This window comes from Littorina saxatilis, linkage group LG17, assembly GCF_037325665.1.
Source record: "Littorina saxatilis isolate snail1 linkage group LG17, US_GU_Lsax_2.0, whole genome shotgun sequence".
In the NCBI taxonomy this organism is placed as follows: domain Eukaryota; kingdom Metazoa; phylum Mollusca; class Gastropoda; order Littorinimorpha; family Littorinidae; genus Littorina; species Littorina saxatilis.
Window position 1 is genome coordinate 34,829,773 of NC_090261.1, and position 19,906 is coordinate 34,849,678.

Consider the following 19,906-nt stretch of genomic DNA (forward strand, 5'->3'; position numbering starts at 1 on the left):
ACAGCATATGAGACACACATGTACACTTATATGTCGTTATTGTTTCCTTCCCCTCCCCTCCCCTAGCCTCCCACTGAACTGACATTAGCAACAATAAACATCATCAAGCAAACAGCTACCAACAAACCAAAGCAAAACATATATCCAAAAACGAGAATGGTATATTAAGTTACAGGAACATTTGAATTTAAACAAAACAAGGCATTCACAAGTTTTTGTATTCTTGATTTTGGAACGTTAGCAGTTTATCTGATTTTGGATTTCAAAGCAAAACACACCTTAATTTTCATGTCCCTGTCAGCATTCATATAGGTCATGAGTTTCTGCATGTTTCCCAGCTGCTTGTCCCACTCGGAGAGGCTGTCGTAGCGAAAGTCATCCCCATGGGGAACCAGAATGACGTTACTTTGGTACAGCTGGGCTTTCTTCTGGAATTGTTCCCACAACGCCCATGCCCTGCACATCAGTCATTCAATCAATCAATACAAGATGATTCACTGTGGGTGGCGTTTAAAGGTCAATGTCACTGCTATGTGGACAATTTGTGACTAAATTTACTGCTAAAGACATGAATGAATGAATGAATATGTGAAACTCACTGGTGACAAGTGCATGCACACAGGCACACACACAAAGAAGCACACACACAATCTCTCTCTCTCTCTCTTTCTGGTTTAAATTGAGAAACATAAATAGTCTACCATTTCCATTCAAAAAGTTCAACCAAAACATCCATCAACTGTGAAACATACTGAAAAGAGTCAGAAAAATCAGTCATATTTCAGTGTGTGTATGAGATTATATTAGTGCGTTCGCATGTCTGTGTTTACTTCTTTTTTCATAACATTCTTCTTCTTCTTCGTTCATGGACTTAGACTCCCACGTTCACTCATGTTTTCAGCACGAGTGGATTTTTATGTGTATGATCGTTTTTACTCCGCCATTCAGGCAGCCATACGCCGATTTCGGGGGTGGCATGCTGGGTATGTTCGTGTTTCTATAACCCACCGAACTCTGACATGGATTACAGGATCTTTTTCGTGCGCAGTTGGTCTTGTGATTGCGTGTACACACAAAGGGGGTTAAGACACTTGCAGGTCTGTACATAAGTTGACCTGGGAGATCGGAAAAATCTCCACTCTTAACCCACCAGGCGGCAGCGATCGGGATTCGAACTCACGACCTCCCGATTAGGAGGCCGACGTCTTACCACCACGCCACTGCGCCTGTCTTTTCATAACATTATTCAAAACATCTAACCAAACACAAACAACATCATCGGCAGTCCTTACAGCTTTTTAATATTCTCCTTGGAGACCTGAACTGAATCAATGGACTTGGTTCCACGGAAACACTTCTTATGGGTGAAGTCAAACTGGCAGCACACGTGCGGATCAGGTCCGCATGAGTAGAGGATGGCGTAGGACAAAAATGGCATCACATGGCAAGGGATATCCATGGAACCTTTGTCATCTGAAAGAGAATGAACAAATTATAATCATTTTTTTTCATTTTCATTACTTTAATTTATTGTCTAATTGCTGGGAAATTTGGGTCATTCCCTCTTAGTGGAAAGCTAGCAGCAACAGAGTCGCGCTGCCCTAGTGTGTGTGTGTTTGTGTTCGGGTGTAATCAGCCACCTGCACTTATGGAAGAATGACCCATTTCTCTCTTTGTGTGTGTGTGTGTGTGTGTGTGTGTGTGTGTGTGTGTGTGTGTGTGTGTGTGTGTGTGTGTGTGTGTGTGTAGCTTGTTTGCTGTCATTAAACTGAAAGTATGAAAAGAAAGTCTTGTTTCATATCGTCAAACTGAAAATGTAACAAAAAAGTCTTCATTTTCAACTTCATTCAAATGGTTTACCCCAGCTTTGTCTCCAGTCAAACTCCAGATGCTTTGTTTTGGCCAGGTGTTTCTTGATGGCAAAGTGGACACGCTGGATGACCATGTTCTTCATACCTGACCCTCCCAGCAGGTAGGCCATGGTAGGAGAGTGACCAAAGGGGTCTACTGACCAGCTCACATTGGGTTCAATACCTGCAGAGGAGAAGCAAGTGGAATTGTTAACTGCTATTTCTGGTGCGCACCGGACAATAAGATGATCAAACAAACAAAGGAACCTAAGCGTACTAAATATAAACAAGTTGAGTAAGTTAGAGTCATGCCGAACCAGTCTCCTAGCATCTGAGAGAATAAGAAGCACCGAAATGAACAAGTAACTTTTATCCTCTAAAATCCTTTATGACTCAGTCTAACTGCGCAGCACAATTTGACTGCAGCAGAATAGGGACTTCCACACTCACAAAAAGGGACACACTTCTGCAGATGGAGAGAGTATATTTCTCTCATGCTTAAATCCAGATTCTTTTTGAGTGAGAAAACTTGCAATTCTTACAGTAATAGCTCTACTTGTGGCTTTCAGAGACAACCGTTCATTCCATGCAAAGTTTTCAGTCCACTCAATGCACAGTTACCTCCTTCTACAAACACACCACCTTCCCTCCCCCCCCCCCCCCCCCCCCTTCCCAGATTTAAAACTTACCCAGTTTGCTTCAGTTTCTCCGATTGTCTGTTCATAACCTCTGCAAACTTACCCTAATTTTAAGTCACCCTACATATCAAGACCTGATTTTCTAAGGTATTTGATAGTCCTAAAAGGGGGAGGGGCTGGGGGAGGGGGGGGGGGGGGTTCAAGTGTAGTTCTGCGCAAGGCTTCAGTCCACACATTAATTGTATGCTCATCGCTACAGCCAGCATTAGCCCATACCTAACTCCTCTTTCAGCCACAGATGACCTTCCATCAGCTGGTCTAACATGGGAGCAAAATGGGCACAAGCCTCTTCCGTCATCACCCATCCGCCGGTCACTATCTCCAACTGACCAGAAGTGATGGCCCTGAAACAGAAAGTGGCTGACGGTCACAATGAAGTATACTTAGCAATTTGTTGTCAGCGAGCACAAACATGTCTCTTACACCATTGTTTCTGACTGCCATGCAGGGGTGGTCCTCAAATCATCTGTTACTTGCAGTCATTCTGGAGGTTAGGCAAACTGATAAAAGTGAGTACATGCATGCCTCTCAGAATAACTACTGTCATGGTTTCAGTGACACGAGTGGGAAAGGAACTCTTTGTGGGGCGCCTTTCCCAAATTGCAATGTAATGCGCCTGTGCTGGTTGCCGCATTGCGGAAAAAGCTTTTGCTGAAAATCACGTAATGCACGTGGAAATTGCCGGCGTAAAATCCGTGCAGGAAAATGGGGTGAAAATGGGACTATTAAAACACGTGTTCCTAGCATGCTATACGTGTGTATGGTAGGCGACCAGTGATTGGTCAGGGACATCACTTGTTCTAGGACAGGCGATTGCTGATTGGTCAGGGAGATCACATGGTCTTTCTTTCCCGTCTTGTTTTCTTTCTTTTCGCCACAGGCTTTTGCAGACGACAGGTCTGGATTCCATTGACTAAGATTTGGAGGATTCCAACGCATTGAAGACTGGTTTAGGTCTAACAACGGGCTTCTGATGTTAGTGCAATACACAGAAGGCTTAGGACGGAGGGATTTGGCTACATATTTTTGCTGACGAGCGGGAGCCAAATATTCAAGCGGTTTGCTTGGGAGAGCTACGTTTTACGAGCTGTTGAGGTAATTAGCCGTTACTTTACGCTGGTGACCGGTCAATGTCTGTGAAATGTAGACTCTGTTTTGTTTCTCCATGATAGCGTATAACTTGCTCATTATAACGCTAAATTGTAATCTGTATATGGTTTTTGCAGATATGGAGAGGAGGAGAAAATGTCTTGAGTTGTTGTTAAAAGTCTATTCTTGCAGGTACCACGTGCTCGCTGAAGGGGGTAGTTAGATATGTTTAAAGGTGGAAAAAGGGTGGATTGTTGCCATGGTCACTGCACCAACTACTCTGTTTCAGCTTGCTACCCGGTTGCTGCCTTGTTGCTACCCGGTTGCTACCCGGTTGCTGCCTTGTTGCTACCCGGTTGCTGGAGACGGGCTACACTTTGGCTACACTCTTGCTGGACAGGGGTTGCTGTTCTTTGCTGTACGGTTGCTGTTCTACGGCTGTTGCTGGTGTTGTTGCGACTTTCACCTGTATGCACCACTGCGCCACTGCGTTTCATCGAATGGACCCTGGCTACACTGAGACTTGAGTGCACCCATGCGTAAACGCCCCCCACCTTGTCATCTTTCTAACCCTTTATGAAGAACTTTGAGTTGTGACAACGTGGAGTGTTAACGCCTGTACAGACTAAGACTTTTTACAGAGCAGCTAAGTGTTTTCTAACTTTACACGTTTCAGCGTGTTCTTATTATTTCATAAACTTTAACTGGCTTTTGTCAGTTATTTTTGTTTTACGACTTGGTCGTAAAAACACTTTTGGCTTCACGAGAAGAGGGAGGCGGAGAGGTAGTGTATATAAACAGATGTCTAGAACTTATCCTTTTGTTGTTTCTAACGTTTTTGTGTGACTGCGAGAGTGGATCGTGGTGTGGTTAGTCAGTTAGCAGTAATTGACCGTTTTAGGTCATTCATTTGACTATAAAACTGGTGACAATTACCAAACTGTCTGCCACTTAGCAAGTTATCTCCATTTGAAAGGATGGTATAATGTAAAATCTGGAATCTGGCGATTAAAGTGTTGACAAGTTATTTTCTTTCTGCAACCACCGCTTAACAGCAATTACTACCTGACAGTACGACATACTGAAGTTTCATGATTTGCTTGAAAGAAGTGCGGCTTTTTCAACCTGCATGGTGTCTCTTACGATCTTATGTTTGGTGAGTCTTCCCAACCTTATCCCAAGCACTTTTCTTGCCATAATCTTACCTGCTCAAAGACTCTTTCTTCTCATCGGATGCCTCCTTGAACCAGCGGGAGAGGAAAGCAGTCTCTGCCCATATAAACTTCCAGTTTCTGTGCTCTGCCAGCCTTTGTACTATATTGTTCAGCGTGCTTTTGGCGTAAGTGGTATAGCAGCTGTCAGCAGTATCCCTCCAACCTGTGGTAATCAAGAGGAATGTGTCAAAATGGTGTATTGTTTTACTGTTACTCTATGCAGACCTGGGAACCCATGTTTTGCGCTTGGAGTATTCTCAAACAAACTTGGTGTATTTTCAGAAAAATGAGCGTACTCCTCACTGCAATTCAACATCCATGATTTAAACATTGATTGATATGGGAGATTTATATATCGCTTGACGTTCTCTAAGCGCTTTACATATTAATTTCATGCTTCATACACGTCTGTCGCACCTTTAATTAATTTTACCAACACATTTAAAACAAATACTGTAATCATGTGTCAAAGTACTGGATCGGCTTTGGGTTGCGCTTGTGAAGAAAAATAGCCTAGGAATTTTTCTCGTCGTACTTTTTTCCGATGGCCGTACTGATCGTATTCTAGACAATCATGCGTACAAAATACGGCGAAATTGTATGGGTTCCCAGGTCTGTCTATGCAAACATGTGCAGAAATAAGCAGATGTTGAATGCATCTACTATTTCTCCATCGCAAAAATAAAATCAGTTGAAAAGTGTAACATTTAAAAGACAAGCGTATTTCAGCAGTATAGGTGAAGGCATATACTCTCTCTCTCTCTCTCTCTCTCTCTCTCTCTCTCTCTCTCTCTCTCTCTCTATCTCTCTCATAAAATCCAATGAGCAAGTGTACAAAAGTGCTCTAACATCCATGTCACGACCATGATCCATCAAACAAGGATTGCGCCCTGAACTTTTTGTGTTGTAGACTAGGACCCATCTGCACCAACAGCAGACGTTATAATTGTTTACTCACCAACATCCTGGTGAGAATGAGGCACGATGATGACACGAAGGGCAGGTTTGGCAGTATAGGAGGGAACATCCAGCACTTGGATCCAGCCGCTCACCGTGTATACATACTGAGGATAACCTACGTCAATGTGCCGCCATTCCTCCTCCATCTGTAATCATGTAATAATTATGAATGATTTATCATGTCCTGCATTATGAAGAAAGCTCAAATTTATGTTTATAATTTTACAAATACTGAATCCCATTAGAAAATCCAGAACAATGTCAATGATAAGGCCAAAAAAAAAAAATGCTTTGGTTACGGTTTCATGGCCAAAAAAAATAGGGTAGGTAGGTCGATTCAACTTTTTTTTTTTTTTTTTTTTTTTTTTTGGTTGGTTCCTCTTGAAATGATAAAAATATTTGTGTATGCAGGATATTCGAGGTATTTTCATATTGGTGTATTTGGAACCACAGATATTAATTACTTTTTCATGTTAAGAAAAGAAAACTGGACATACCCTTTAAACTGTATAGTGCCACTAGTGAACACAGTTTTCGAGAGTCATGCCAAAGTCCAGTTCGAAAGAGTCTTCGGGCTCGGCACTTATTTTCGTCGACCCAACACATTTTATCCCGAACAGTTTGCCGTCCAAAGTTGGATGAAAATCATGAAAAATGTCCACCAAGGTTGCACTCTTCGAGTACCGACTTATCAGTCGTGTTTGTTCGATAGGAACGCACTTTCCGAATACGATTGCAAATTTGCAGACGACATCTTTTTACGTTCGCACAACGAACGAACGCACGAGACTGACTTCCCTTGGATATGGGAGTTGTAAAAAGCGGAGTGGTGTCCCTTGTCGGGCTTGTTGTTGTCTGCTCGCCGGCGATCGATGTTTTCTCTGTGCCGTGGTGTTGTCGTTTTCGGTGGGTTTTTGTGTGTGTGTGTGGTTTTTTTTGGTGTATGTATGTGTTTGGTTCATTTTATTTTTAGCTTTAGGACCAAAAAAAAAGTTTAGGGTCGGCCCAAAAAGTTAGGGTCGGTCGGGAAACCGTAACCAAAGCATTTTTTTTTTTTGGCCTAATCAAAAACGGCAAAGCTTTAAAAATCTACTATCTGGACCTAACTATACCATCGTCTGCAAAATAAATGACAACAAAAAAGACATTAACATAATATTATTGTAATACCTACAAGAAAATATGACAGTTAAATTTGTTCTCCATCAACACTCTTATCAAACAACAGCACTGCCGCTTATAAGGAAAAAAAAAGATGATTAGGAAAATGTTAAGTTCTCAGGAAACATCCAATGTACAAAAAATAACAAAATTACCACAACAAAACTGTGATTTTTGTGATAGCCTGGGTCTGGTCGAGCAGTGCATGTCCCTTGCACCAATCTGACCACACTGACTGGGGAAAACTCTGGAGACAGGTGGCTGTGCTTGACCACTGTGTGTACTGGACATTCTTCTTGCAGAAACTGCCATGATCCATTCTGAAAAAAAATAACTGTTCAATTAATAAATAATGTGATACAGTTTTGTAACGCAATAATTTCAAAAACAACTAAATTAAAAGTATATAATTATAAAACTAGAAGAAAAATGTGTAAACTAGAGTTGAGGTGAGTGCATGTGTGTGTTGGGGGGGGGGGGGGGGGAGAGGGTATTTTAGATCTTACCGTTTGAGAACTATAGTACTTCATATGCAGCACACACACAAAAACACATATAAAACGTAGTCATGCATACACACTCAGTCAGACACAAGAAAAGTAAACCCAGCTATGAACACAGATAACAGAGGCAGTCGTGTATTTTAATTCTGGTCATACAATGTAATCCCAGCCTTTCCTTTAGTGAAGAAGGAAGAATAGGGTGCCGCTTGTAAAGCAGAACAAGGGAGGGGCCCATTGTTTAGCAGAAAAAAGGGAGGGGATGGAGACTTGTTCCATGATGACTCTATTTGAATACCTCGTTCTTTCTGATGTTGAGGACAGGCCACTCGTCGTGTTTGGCATTTTGCTTCCACTTCTGATATTCGCTCGACCGTGCAAGTTGAGTGTCTACCGCTGTGTACACATAGTAGCACGTCATCAAATACAGTCCCACGAACAGGAGCAGCAAATGCGTCGTCTTCAGGCGAGCCATAAGTAAATCACTCCCAGCACTGGGCTGTCAAAATATGCGTTCCATTGCAAATTGCAGCCCTTGGCCAATCGCCGCTTGATCCCGAAGAAATGATCGAAAACTGCGATAGATCTGCTAATGTTTGCTATGCTAAGGCATACATGTAAGCAGTTGTTGAGCAGACCGCGTATCTTCCTAGAGTTCCTCCCCCTGAGTCAGTCAGTCATATATTTAGTTTCGAGAAAAAAGAATGTTTTCTTCGAATTTTATAGTTTTATTTGACTGTAAATTGTCAGAGGCAAAGTAGTATTAAAAAATGATTCTGACTTGAGATGCTTGGTAAAACTGTCAACCTTTGTGATACGTAACAGAGTTACGAAATTAAAAACAGTATCAGCTCTGTGAAGCATTGTCAAGGTCACCGAAAGTAGCGTGGAGCTTCTTGGACTTTCTGAGTGGTTGTACGAAGGTATTCCACATGCAGTGTGATTCCTGGTGTGTGAACGTATAGACTTTTCGCCATTTACAAATCACCAGGTACTAATGCACATTTGTTAGTCGTATTTATGTATGCGTGTTTTAAGACATTGCTCTTGCACCTGGCATTTTACACTATGGTTTATATTGCACAGCTGAGAGCTGGACTATCAGTTACTAGTGTTAATCACTTTGTGAGTTAGTCTCTTGTATGGGGTATAGTCTCGCATGTGGAATGCAGTAGATGTGAGCTGAAGAATACAGGTGGTCGATTCTGCTCTTGTGCGCAGACTGGGCACCTGGTGTCCTTAAAAGTTAAAGTCAGTGCATAATGGTGGAAGGGTACTGAGCTGGGTTATTTCCTCAAAGTCACAAGTGCTTGTGGTTTTAAATGTTTGTAAGTTGGGAAATTACCCGTTCCAGGTTTCCCAACTGAGAACTCTTGTTGCTAGGAAGGCTAGGATTTGGTGAGAGTAGGCGAGCGTCCCTTGTTGAAGCCTACGGGTGTTCGCTCGGGATACTACTTTACTAAAAAAAACATCCGAAAAACCCCATCTTAAATAACTAAATCTATCTTCAAATGGATTTTTTTTTTCTGACAGACTCCCTCCCTTTGCATCATTACTAAATGATAACACCTGACCAAGTGACCATGGGACAAGCCGCACAACGACACACCAGCATACATACACGAAAATAAAGCCACGTCGGTGTAAATTGCAGATGTAAGTTCTGATTTGAAACAAAAATGTTAACAAAACACAATCTAAGGAAGATTTTTTTTTATTTCTGAAGAGATTTTCGGAGAAAAGTAGTACAGCTCGCTGCGTAAGAAAACATGACGGCTGCACAGGGTTGCCAATCCCAATTGCCGTTCATGGATGTTCACCAACATGTGCAGAGGGCTCTTTGGTTATCAGCCTATCGTGTTTAAATTCTTGTCTGGCTAGCAGAACCCTCTTTGTCCTACATAGTAAAACTGGCATCTGGATTCTTGTCATGAAACCAGGAACTTTTTGCTCAGTCCATGAAAATTGAAATAGACAGCTTGCTTTTCTGCAAAATTAGTATAACAATAATGGAGATCCCTCCCCTAGGCTTGTATAAACAACAATACATTCCAAATTCTCTTAACCAAAATGTGCATACCCTCAAGATTTGTTACTGTTTGTTTGTTTGCAGAATCAACACAGTCATGAATCCGCTGGTTTCCTTCCTCAGACGCAACATTGTACTTGTGGTAACAATCCCATCTGTTGCTCTTCTTCATTTCGGCTGGTACCGTATGCAGTTCAATGAGGCATTTGTTCCAAAGGAGGAGAAAGTCAAAGTTTTTGGGTATGATATCAAGGGAATAGAAAAGCCCAGGTCATCCTGATTCTTTCAGCCACCAGCGGAACAGATATCACCAGCCATTGTTTCATTTGTAAGAAAGCGTTCTTCTTCAATTAATTTTGTGAATGTGCCTGAATACTTATCAGTCTTAAATGACACAAAAAAGGTTACCACTATAAATTTATATATATGTATATATTAATTATATAAACTCGGAGGCAAAAGAAACGCAAATAAAGGATGCGTTAATTAAACCTTATGGACTTGAAATAAAAATAAAATCATGATACTAGCATGTTCTGCACGTGTTCTTTTAGCGGTCGTATCTTGTCAGAACCGTGTTTGCCGTTATCTGGGTCACACGCAAGGTCTTGTTGACGGGGATCCCAAACCGTCATGGGGACCACTTTCAGCACATGCACAATGTGGAAAAGCAGCTTTTCGTGTTCAGAGTGTTCAGGCAAGCTGTACAATACTCACAAAACTGTTACAACATTCATTTCTGCGACACAGGCGCGATGCCGAGACTATCACCAGATCAGCGCCAACAGGCGATCATGAGAATTGATGCCGGACAATCAGTTTAGCAAGTTGCTAGGGCATTTGGAGTAAATGTCACCACGGTTTATCGCCTGCAGTAACGTTTTCATGTCACTAACAGTACCTGCGACTTAGCAGGACGTGGCAGACCCCGGGTAACAACAGCCCGACAAGATCGCCATCTTGTCCATCAACACCAGCGAGATGCATTCGAAACTGCCGCCAACAGAGCCCGTAACACATTCGGGGTGCATGGAGAACCCGTCAGTGCCAGAACTGTACGCCGACACCTTGGTGGGCAGAACCTGGTAAATCGGCGTCCTGCTCGACGTCCTGTCTTGACAGCTCAGCATCGCCTGGATCGTCTGGCCTGGGCCCAGCAGCATGCCCACTGGCGCCATCGGGACTGGCGGAGTTTGTTTTTTTCGGATGAGAAGCGCTTTTGCCTGGAACCTGGCGATGGGCGTGTCCGGATCTGGCGAAGACTTGGACAGCGGTTTGCTAACAATAACATCCTGCAGCATGATCGATGGGGAGGTGCCAGCGTCATGATATGGGGCGCCATTGGTGTCAATCCGCGAGTGAGGCTTGTCGTCTTTTAGAACGTCGGCCAAGGTCGTGGGAATGGTGTCAATGCAGACCGCTACATCAATCAAGTCCTGCGTCCCTATGTGGTTCCATTTTTCCAGAGGCACCGGAACTGCCTGTTCCAGCAAGACAATGCCCGTCCCCATACTGCACGTTCTACCCAGGACTTCTTGCGTCACAACAGCATGAACCTTCTGCCTCATCCTGCTCGATCTCCGGATCTCAACCCAATCGAACACTTTTGGGACATCATGCAAAGAAGGATTAATGCCCTTGCCCGGAGACCCCGCACAGCAGCAGAACTGCGTGCTGCCGTGACCCAGGTGTGGGCTCAGGTCCCTCAGCAGCTAATTAATCACCTCGTCCTCTCCATGTACCGGAGGTGCGCCACAGTCGTCAACGCCCAGGGAGGAGCAACACGCTATTGACTTTCAACCGTCTTCAAACAGTGTTCAGTGAAACATGGCACGTCATGTTCTCATCCCAATACACTTTTCCGTATGGTTTTTGTATTGGTCAATTCGTTCCCTTGTTATTGTTAACCCGAAATAATTAAATCGACATTCAAATTCATGTGTAACCCATCTTCACTGCAGCATTTGCGTTTCTTTTGCCTCTGAGTTTATATATATGAAGATTTGCAGCAAGATTCAGAATAACAACATCCTTGCAGAGACTTCTCATGGTACAGCTCAGCAAAATAAAATCTGCACATATTCTCATTTGTTCCCACTAAGGAAACCCTGTAACAGAGATGCATCCTTGAAGTTGAACAATGTAGTTGGCTATGCACGTATGCTCACACATCAATCAATCAATCAATATGAAGCTTATATAGCGCGTATTCCGTGGGTACAGTTCTAAGCGCTTGTCGAAGAGTTGTCAACACAGGACTAACAAAGAAACTAACATCTACAGACGGACACGAACCCTATCACACACTAGCAAACCCTGATAAACATACAACAAACAACTGTTTAACAACAATGTACACATCAATAGCTAGGTCCAAACAAAATAATATTAAACACAAAGAAAACACCTCTCACAGAGCACAGCACAAGAATGTCTTTTGGGGCACAACACATCACGTCGAACATGAAAGTCGCAGCCAGCTACGGGAAGAACTGAGTCTTCAGCCTACTCTTGAACGCGTCAAGAGAGGGGCTCTGGCGAAGCTCAAGCGGCAGGGAGTTCCAGACGGAGGGGCCCGCGGAGGGGAATGCACGCTGACCATCAGATGCGAGTTTCGAGCGAGGGATGTGAAGGCGGAGTGGGTCAGCAGCAGAACGAAGGGGACGGTCGGAGGGCTGGGTGTACAGGTCCAGGGAGGATTGAAGGTCCTCGAGAGCAGAGTCGTTGAGACACTTGTAGACCAGAGTGGACAGTTTGTAGGAGATTCGGGTGTTGACAGGGAGCCAGTGCAAGTAGCGAAGTAGGGGGGTGATGTGGTCTCGCTTCGTCTTCCTCAACGTCAGCCTGGCAGCAGCGTTCTGGACTCGCTGTAGGCCATGAATCGGAGAGGCCAGCCAGAAGGGAGTTGCAGTAGTCCAGACGACTGAAGATGAGGGAGACAACCAGCTTGACACAGGCGTCGTGGGTGAGGTAGCGACGGATGGAGGCGATGCGTCGTAGGTGGAAAAAGCAGGTCTTGATGATGAAGGAGATGTGTGTCTGCATGGAGAGAGTGGAGTCGAGTCGAGAAAGACGCCAAGGCTCTTGACAGCAGGGGAGAATGGAACAGTCGCATCATCCAGCTGGAGGTCGGTCACAGTGAGGGAAGCAATCTTCTGTCGTGTTCCAACGAGAAGGGCCTCCGTCTTCTCACTGTTCAGCTTCAACATGTTTGTTTGTTTGCTTAACGCCCAGCCGACCATGAAGGGCCATATCAGGGCGGTGCTGCTTTGACATATAACGTGCACCACACACAAGACAGAAGTCGCAGCACAGGCTTCACGTCTCACCCAGTCACATTATTCTGACACCGGACCAACCAGTCCTAGCACTAACCCCATAATGCCAGACGCCAGGCGGAGCAGCCACTAGATTGCCAATTTTAAAGTCTTAGGTATGACCCGGCCGGGGTTCGAACCCACGACCTCCCGATCACGGGGCGGACGCCTTACCACTAGGCCAACCGTGCCGGTGCTTCAACATGTACAGACAGTCTTTCTCACACACACACACACACACACACACACACACACACACACACACACACACACACACACACACTGTAACACAGGCACACATACTTAGGGTAGAGTCTGTCAGCAGGACTATTCTGTTAGATATCAATCTTTACATCAGCACGAATACATTTGTTATTATCTGTGATTTTTCTTCACCTATTTTGTATCCAATTTATTTCTGTACAGGTAAAAGACTTCCATTTCATCATGCTGGCCAAGGAGCCCAAAGTTGTGTCCTCTTTAAGGAAAGCTGCAATGTGGACTCGCAGCAACAAGTTTGTGTCCTTCATTGTAATCTTCACGGCTGTCTACGTGGCTACCAACCCTATCATCGAGCCCAAAGTTTCCACCTCTACAGAGAGAGCCAACGTCAAAAAGCTTGACGAGTAAGTGATCAATCAGTTTCAAACGCAAGATAATACAGAAGGAGCCATTCGGTGAGTTTTAGGAGAGGCATAAGGTTCTGCTGTGCTTTACCCTGAAACAAGCATGAAAAGTGTTGCTATACTGTACTGGTTAAAATGATACTGGTAGGCAAAGCTAGCTCAGAGGTATTAAAAGTGTTAGTGCCATTGCCTGCATAACAGTTGATTTACTTTACCTGTGCCATCACACACATAAATGCAAGTACATGTACTCACACACACAAATGTTAGTGTCATTTGTTCAAGAAAAGCGTTGTTTTGATGAGTTAGCTGGTTAAAATGATATTTCGTTAAGTAAGCTTGCTTAGAGTTGCTAGAAATGATAGTGCCAGAACAGTCTAGACCTTCCCCAGCGACCAACTCTCGGTTACAACCACCTTCCTGTTACGACCACCTATATGGATCCTAGGTGATTTTGTGTGTGTGTGCTATATATAATTTCCCTTTACATAGTAACCACCTGACTTTTCGTCAATTCCTTGGGTGGTCGTTGGAGACAGGCTCGACTGTACATGCACTACATTCACTCTTACTACCTCTGCCATCTCTTTCACACGAGCACACACACATGTTTATGTAATTCATTGAAGAAAAACAGATTCTGATAAGGTAGCTCCGAGTTTGTATTAATTATACGCTTGTGCAAATGTTTCTGCTGCACAGACTGTAGAATACCACAGAATGACAAACTGCAAGTATCCGATTGCTGTTGCAGGTGACGTAAGATGCCCTGAAACTCTTCACCATGGGGTCCCGTCAAGAAGCAGCTCAGGAATCACACATTCAGCGACAGACCCTGGATGACCCTGAACTTCGTGCCGCTCTCAAAGCATTCAATGAACTTCTGTCGACCTCGATGGGACCCCATGGCCGCATTCAGTCCATCCAAAATGGCGTCGGAGGACCCATCACCATGACAACCAGTTCCAGTCGCTTGTTGTCAGCCATGTCATTTTCACGACCTTGTTTACGTCTCATCGTCAGTTCTGTTCAAGGTCATTTGCGAAATCATCACGACGGGGGTGTCCTGGCTGGATCCTTGTGTCTGCATCTTGTCTTGAATGCTGTGGAAGTGGAGAGTGTTGGAAGAAAATGTGTGAGAGAGGTATACGAAGTATTACTGAAATTAATTGACGAGTATCTGACCTCTGATGACTGTGCTGTTAGTGTGACTGTTGACACTTCTAAGGTCAAGGTCATGCTGTCCTTCGTAAGAAGCATCCTCGCTTCCAAACCAGTCTGTGGCCTGAGGCTTGCTTCAGCCAATTATTTAGCACAGCTAGTCTTGAAAGCGTTTCTGAACTCTGTACCGGATGTATCATCATCTTTCCTCACTGATCGTGTCTTCAATCTTCAATTTGACAAGAAGGACATCACATCATCAGAGGTTATGGAAGGGCTGCTGCTAGAGTGGCCTGAAAAGTCTGCTGCGCTCGGAGCACAAGAGCTTCCAGTAATCCAAGAATCATCAAAGAATGTTCGAGTAGCCCTTGTGACCGTCTCTATGTCGGGTGATGCTGAAGAGTTTTTGACCAATCAGATGGAAGCCCAGCCACAGGTTGTCCAATCAGCTGCAGATCTTGTGTTGAAAAAAATGCTGGCGTTTTGTGATTGGCTGCATGAAAAGAGAGTGGGCATCTTGCTGTGCCAGAAGGTCATTCATCCCAAGGTCAAATCTTACCTGCGGCAGAAGGGTATTGTCTTTGTGGAACGCCTAGGAATTCAACCAGTGGCATACATCCAGGACCTAACAGGTGAGTGTGTGTGCATGTGTCTATGTCTGTGTGTGTCTGTTGTTCTGTTCAGTTTGTCATTACATGTCTTGACTGACCTATTTTCAGTGTTGTTCCCAGTCTCATAGGACAAAAGTTAAGTAGGACCTGGATTGAAAATCTGTATGTACATGTAGGTCCAAATACCCTGGTATACTGCTATTTACATCTTTTTGATAAATCATGCAACAGATTGATCAGCAGGTTAAATAGGGATTACCAATGCTAAAAATGCATAATATAAACATACGGTGCTTGAAGACCTTTAACGTCTTGTTTTCATGATTGCCTTCACAGAGACTTTCTTTAGTAATAATAATAATAATAATGGACACTTATTAATCGCCCCTTCTCACCAGAGCTCACGGTAATGTACAATAGCAATAGTGTGCGCACACACACACACTTGCACGTGTACACACACTAAATACTGTTTGTGGCTAACAATAGTGGTTTTACCTGCACTCGAGAGAGCAATATTTTGACTGCATTTCATTTTGTTTGCAGGTAGTAGGCCCATCAGCTCAGTAATTGTTCCACCGCCAGAGAGTGCCTTGGGACAGCTGAACAGCGTTACACACAGGGTCGTCCACAACAAGGGATTCCTGCATTTACAGAAGTCCAACAGTTATGTCTGTACCCTGCTGCTGTGTGGTGCTGTTGATGAACAACTTGCTGAACTGAAGGTGAATAAAATAAGTCTGACTTGATCATGATTTCATGCTTTCTGTTGCCTCTTTTGATGAGATTGTTTCTCTTGTGTCTGAGCTACTCATGTGTTCATTGTTTCTTTTTCTTTTAATTAGTCCGTAGCTTGCTGTTTGTCTTAATTATCATCAAGCCCTCACATTTGTTCACTACCAATACCATCAAGACGTTCATTTTGTACGTTTTGTCTCACAGTAGGGTTTCTTGTTGTTGTGTTCTGTATGATTCATTTTGACTGTAGCATAGAATCTTTAAATTTCACTGAAAGTGTCATAGCATTTGGTTTGTTCTTAGTGTATTAAGTCCCTTTGAAAATTCAATTTTGTTTTTATGCTCTTGCTTGATGGACTCTTCATTTTTTTATTTTTTTTATTTTTTTTACAGAGTGTAGTGCATTCTGCTTTGAAGGGCTTGTATTCCACGCTTCAACGACCAGTGGCTCTGTGTGGAGGAGGGTGCTGGCAGATTCACCTGGCTAGCTATGTCAGGCGTGTGGTAAGCAAACATATATTATATCTTTTGCAGAAAGAAGAAATTACTCAAAAGTGATGTCACCTAGGCCCACCCAAAATTGATTGTTTCCATTGACAAGGCCAATTACATTCGGAAAGTAGATTGGTAGTTTTTTTTGGGTTTTTTTAAATTTAAAGGTTCAAGGTCCCTTTTTTATGCCTTGTTACACACTTACAAGTAATTATGGTGGAGATGTTCCCTGACAAACAGACTCATGAAACGTAAATCTGAACTGCTGCTCTGCAAGCTTGTAGTAGTCAATAGAGGGCTGGGATTCATATCCCAAATTGAAGCTATCTAGCAATATCCCAGAATCACACACACACGCACGCAACACACACACACACACATGCACACAGAATACAGTAGAACTCCCCCCTAACGACCCCCTGTTTACAACCACCCCCTTTTTACGACCGATTTTGCTACCACGGATGCATTCTACTATATAATGAACCCCCAGTGAACGACTCACCCCAAAACGCGACTTACGACCGAGCTTTTGGGGATGAATTACGACTTTCGCGCATTTGTAGTCGAGCAGACGAAAACAATACATGGCGGCTCTTGCTCCTCAAACTATCGCGAGACGAAAAAAAAACTAAATCTCGCGCACGATAGAATCCGCAGCGACTTCCTTAGGAGTCGGGAAGACACAAATCCTGTGTATCGTCAAGGATAATGAGCCAAGACGCGACTTACGACCGAGCTTTTTGGGATGATTTACGACTTTTGCGCATATTTCGAGCAGACGAAAACACAACATGGCGGCTCTCGCTCCTCCAACTATCGCGAGAAGAAATAAAAACGAAATCTCGCGCGCGCGAGATCCTGATACATCCGGTTTTTTCTGCACGCTATCTTGTCACGACGACTGTCTTGTTGACAAACGAAGATTCGCGAAAGAAAAAGAAAAGCGCCGACTCTTGAGTAGAGAGCTAATAAAGTAATCGCTAATCGAGCGAAGTGGCAATCCGCGGCGACTTCCTTGGGAGTCGGGAATACGAAAATCCTGTGTGTCGTCAAGGATAATGACTCGGTGTTATCGAGATGGTGAGAAGGATAGCGAAGCGAAAGTACGCAAAGAGAGGAGCCTGTACGAAGACCTCAACGATCGTGGTCAAGTTTAGCGATGCAAGGCGACGAATCATTCATATGAGCGGAAAGATGATTCGGGAGAAAAGTCGTTATGCTTTCTATCGAGTTAGGACATTCGGATTTTACTGGTTGCGCCACAATGTCAAATGTGCTTCGCTCAGCGGGGAGCGAGCATTACGCCATGAGTAAATTTTCTTTTAAATTTGAGTTCAAGTTGTTCTGCTGTAATGTGTGTGTGTGTGTGTGTGTGTGTGTGTGTGTGTGTGTGTGTGTGTGTGTGTGTGTGTGTTTGTGTGTTTTGATATGACAGTAAACTGCAACTGTGTGCTTGTGTGTAAACATGACAGTACATACACTGCAACAAATTCATGACCGACCGGCCAAAAACTCAAACCCCCCTTTTAAGAACCCCCCTTTTTACGACCTAATTTTCAAGGTTTTTCCAAAGTCGTAAACAGGGGGTTCTACTGTACACACACACACAGAATGATCCACAAAGACACACACACACAGATGTGACATAGTTATGGTTTGTATGGCCAGTGAATTTCTTACTTCAAGGTCTTGGATGCTTTGTTTTCAAATGAATGTTTTATGCTGTATTTCCAACAGGTCCTGGAGAGAGAAGACGAACTTTGCTCTCAGCTGCGAGTCACCAGAGCTCAACTTGCTGCAGCTACCAACGCCTTTGCTTCAAGCTTTGAAAGCACCGCCCTTTCTCTGCTCAGTCCTTCCTTAAGGGCCTGGGTAGATCCTCAACACTGTCACATGTGGCATGTTCCAGAAGGGGTGGACGTAGCCGCAGAAACCACCGCCTTTTCCTGTGCTTGTGGGATGGTTACTGACGCTGACATTGACACAAGCACCTTGCAGCCTCTGCTAGGGAGAGAGAACTCTGTGTGGAGGGATGGCTTCTTGAAGAGAGACGATTTTGTTAAGACGGGCTGTCTCGGGATGAAAGAAAGTGTGAATCCTGATTGGTTGGTTCTGGATACGTTAGATTGTGTGGTGGCAGCGGTGCAGACGGCTGCGATGACTGCTAATACTGTGTTGTCCATCACGCAGTACATTCATGATGTGAACTGAAATTCAGAGATGATCATAGTCGTTGAATGTTCTTTATTCACTCCTCTTCTGTTAGTCTGTTGCTGTCTGTTGGGATGGTTGGGGAGAAAGCGTGATGTACATGTATACACATTTTTAAGATATTTTGTGTCTGATTCTGATGAGGATTTCAAGTTAGTTGAGCAGAAATCATGAACATTTCTTCTCATTTGACTGAGGTGGGTTTTTTTAACGAAGAAGAGAATTACATGAAATGAAGATGAGTATATGTATATTGATGGTTGATATGCACACAAACAACTTAAGATATTTGTGAATAATTGTCACTATCTGTGTCTGATAAATTTGATACTTTTGCTTTCTCATGCTGATGATGTGTAATTTAATTTGATTTTCTTGTCTGATTCTGTGTTCTTGCCAGTGTTATGCATGAAAGAAATTGCCTGTAATCATGTTAAAAGCTTGCAGAACTTAGAGACATAATGTGTGATGTGTGTGATTGGTAGCGGGTAATTTGTTCAGGTCATGCATTTATTGAATTTAGAATTATGTAGCATGGACAGGTTAAGAAACATTGAATGCAATGTAAAAGTGATGTGTAATCCAGGGAATTACTGAAGTTTGGTATTGTATAGCTTGTCGTGAAAGGAAGGTTTGGGAGAGAATGGATTCCATGCAAATTAGAAATAAGATTGGTCTGTTGGCTTGGTTTGTCACTTTATGACACTGATGTGTTGTGACACAACTCGACATGCAGCTAGCAAGTGCTTGTATGGTTTTGGTGTTTGATTTGGATTGTATAACTTTGGGTGATAAATTGACTACAAGTAAAGTGATTCCTTTTTATATGTGCATGTCTCTGTGTTTGTGTGTGTGTGTGTGTGTGTGTGTGTGTGTGCATGTGTGTGTGTGTGCCCCTCTCTCTCTCTCTCTCTCTCTCTCTCATTCTGTGTGTGTGTATGTAAAAGCCCGTGCCTGTTTGTTCAAGCCATAACAGAAGCAGTGTTAGAACGTTTTGTTATACAGTACTAGAGGAATACCAAGCCGGGTGAATCGCAAGACAGAGACAGACAGCGTGGCGGTTCGCCGTCTTGGAGCACGTGTGAACATTTTCATCCACCAGTTTGTGCCCACTCAAAGGAAGGCAAGAACATACAGAGAGACAAAAGCCGCCAGACCCCATCACAAACAGAACTCTACAATCCACAGGTGTTACCTGGCGAGCTAGCTATAAATAGCTCACAACTTCTAAGGCGAACAACTCTGC

The 19,906-nt window shown here is 43.6% G+C and overlaps 2 protein-coding genes across 3 annotated transcripts in view; one reads left to right on the forward strand and one right to left on the reverse strand.

Annotated features, from left to right (window-relative positions):
• Positions 1 to 8,129, reverse strand: part of LOC138953633 (alpha-mannosidase 2-like) — a 30,946-nt gene extending 22,817 nt beyond the window's left edge. Inside the window, exons 1-8 of the mRNA XM_070325509.1 lie at positions 7,771 to 8,129; positions 7,128 to 7,292; positions 5,810 to 5,957; positions 4,843 to 5,014; positions 2,765 to 2,892; positions 1,861 to 2,034; positions 1,293 to 1,473; positions 279 to 456 (exon numbers count right to left, since the gene is read on the reverse strand). Coding sequence (XP_070181610.1) covers positions 279 to 456; positions 1,293 to 1,473; positions 1,861 to 2,034; positions 2,765 to 2,892; positions 4,843 to 5,014; positions 5,810 to 5,957; positions 7,128 to 7,292; positions 7,771 to 7,947 — 1,323 coding nt within the window. The 5' untranslated portion in view covers positions 7,948 to 8,129. The remainder of the gene's footprint in view (positions 1 to 278; positions 457 to 1,292; positions 1,474 to 1,860; positions 2,035 to 2,764; positions 2,893 to 4,842; positions 5,015 to 5,809; positions 5,958 to 7,127; positions 7,293 to 7,770) is intronic.
• A 201-nt stretch (positions 8,130 to 8,330) lies between these two features.
• On the forward strand, positions 8,331 to 19,485 carry LOC138953589 (molecular chaperone MKKS-like). 2 transcript variants are annotated; one of them, XM_070325443.1, is made up of 8 exons: positions 8,339 to 8,463; positions 9,006 to 9,128; positions 9,586 to 9,829; positions 13,245 to 13,444; positions 14,199 to 15,237; positions 15,763 to 15,941; positions 16,348 to 16,458; positions 18,187 to 19,485. In XM_070325443.1, the coding sequence occupies exons 5-8, from the start codon at positions 14,229 to 14,231 to the stop codon at positions 18,658 to 18,660; spliced, it is 1,773 nt and encodes a 590-aa protein (XP_070181544.1). In that variant the 5' UTR covers positions 8,339 to 8,463; positions 9,006 to 9,128; positions 9,586 to 9,829; positions 13,245 to 13,444; positions 14,199 to 14,228; the 3' UTR covers positions 18,661 to 19,485. The 2 variants fall into 2 exon arrangements, with proteins under 2 accessions (XP_070181543.1, XP_070181544.1); XM_070325442.1 differs by lacking the exon at positions 9,006 to 9,128 and having other exon boundaries at positions 8,331 to 8,463.
• The last annotated feature ends 421 nt before the right edge of the window (positions 19,486 to 19,906 follow it).

Bases quoted from the DNA above. Each gene is read 5' to 3' on its own strand.
- LOC138953589 (XM_070325442.1), top strand. From the start codon at position 14,229: ATGGGGTCCCGTCAAGAAGCAGCTCAGGAATCACACATTCAGCGACAG. The intron at 15,238-15,762 runs GTGAGTGTGTGT...TTTTGTTTGCAG, and splicing joins ATACATCCAGGACCTAACAG to GTAGTAGGCCCATCAGCTCA. The intron at 15,942-16,347 runs GTGAATAAAATA...TTTTTTTTACAG, and splicing joins AACAACTTGCTGAACTGAAG to AGTGTAGTGCATTCTGCTTT.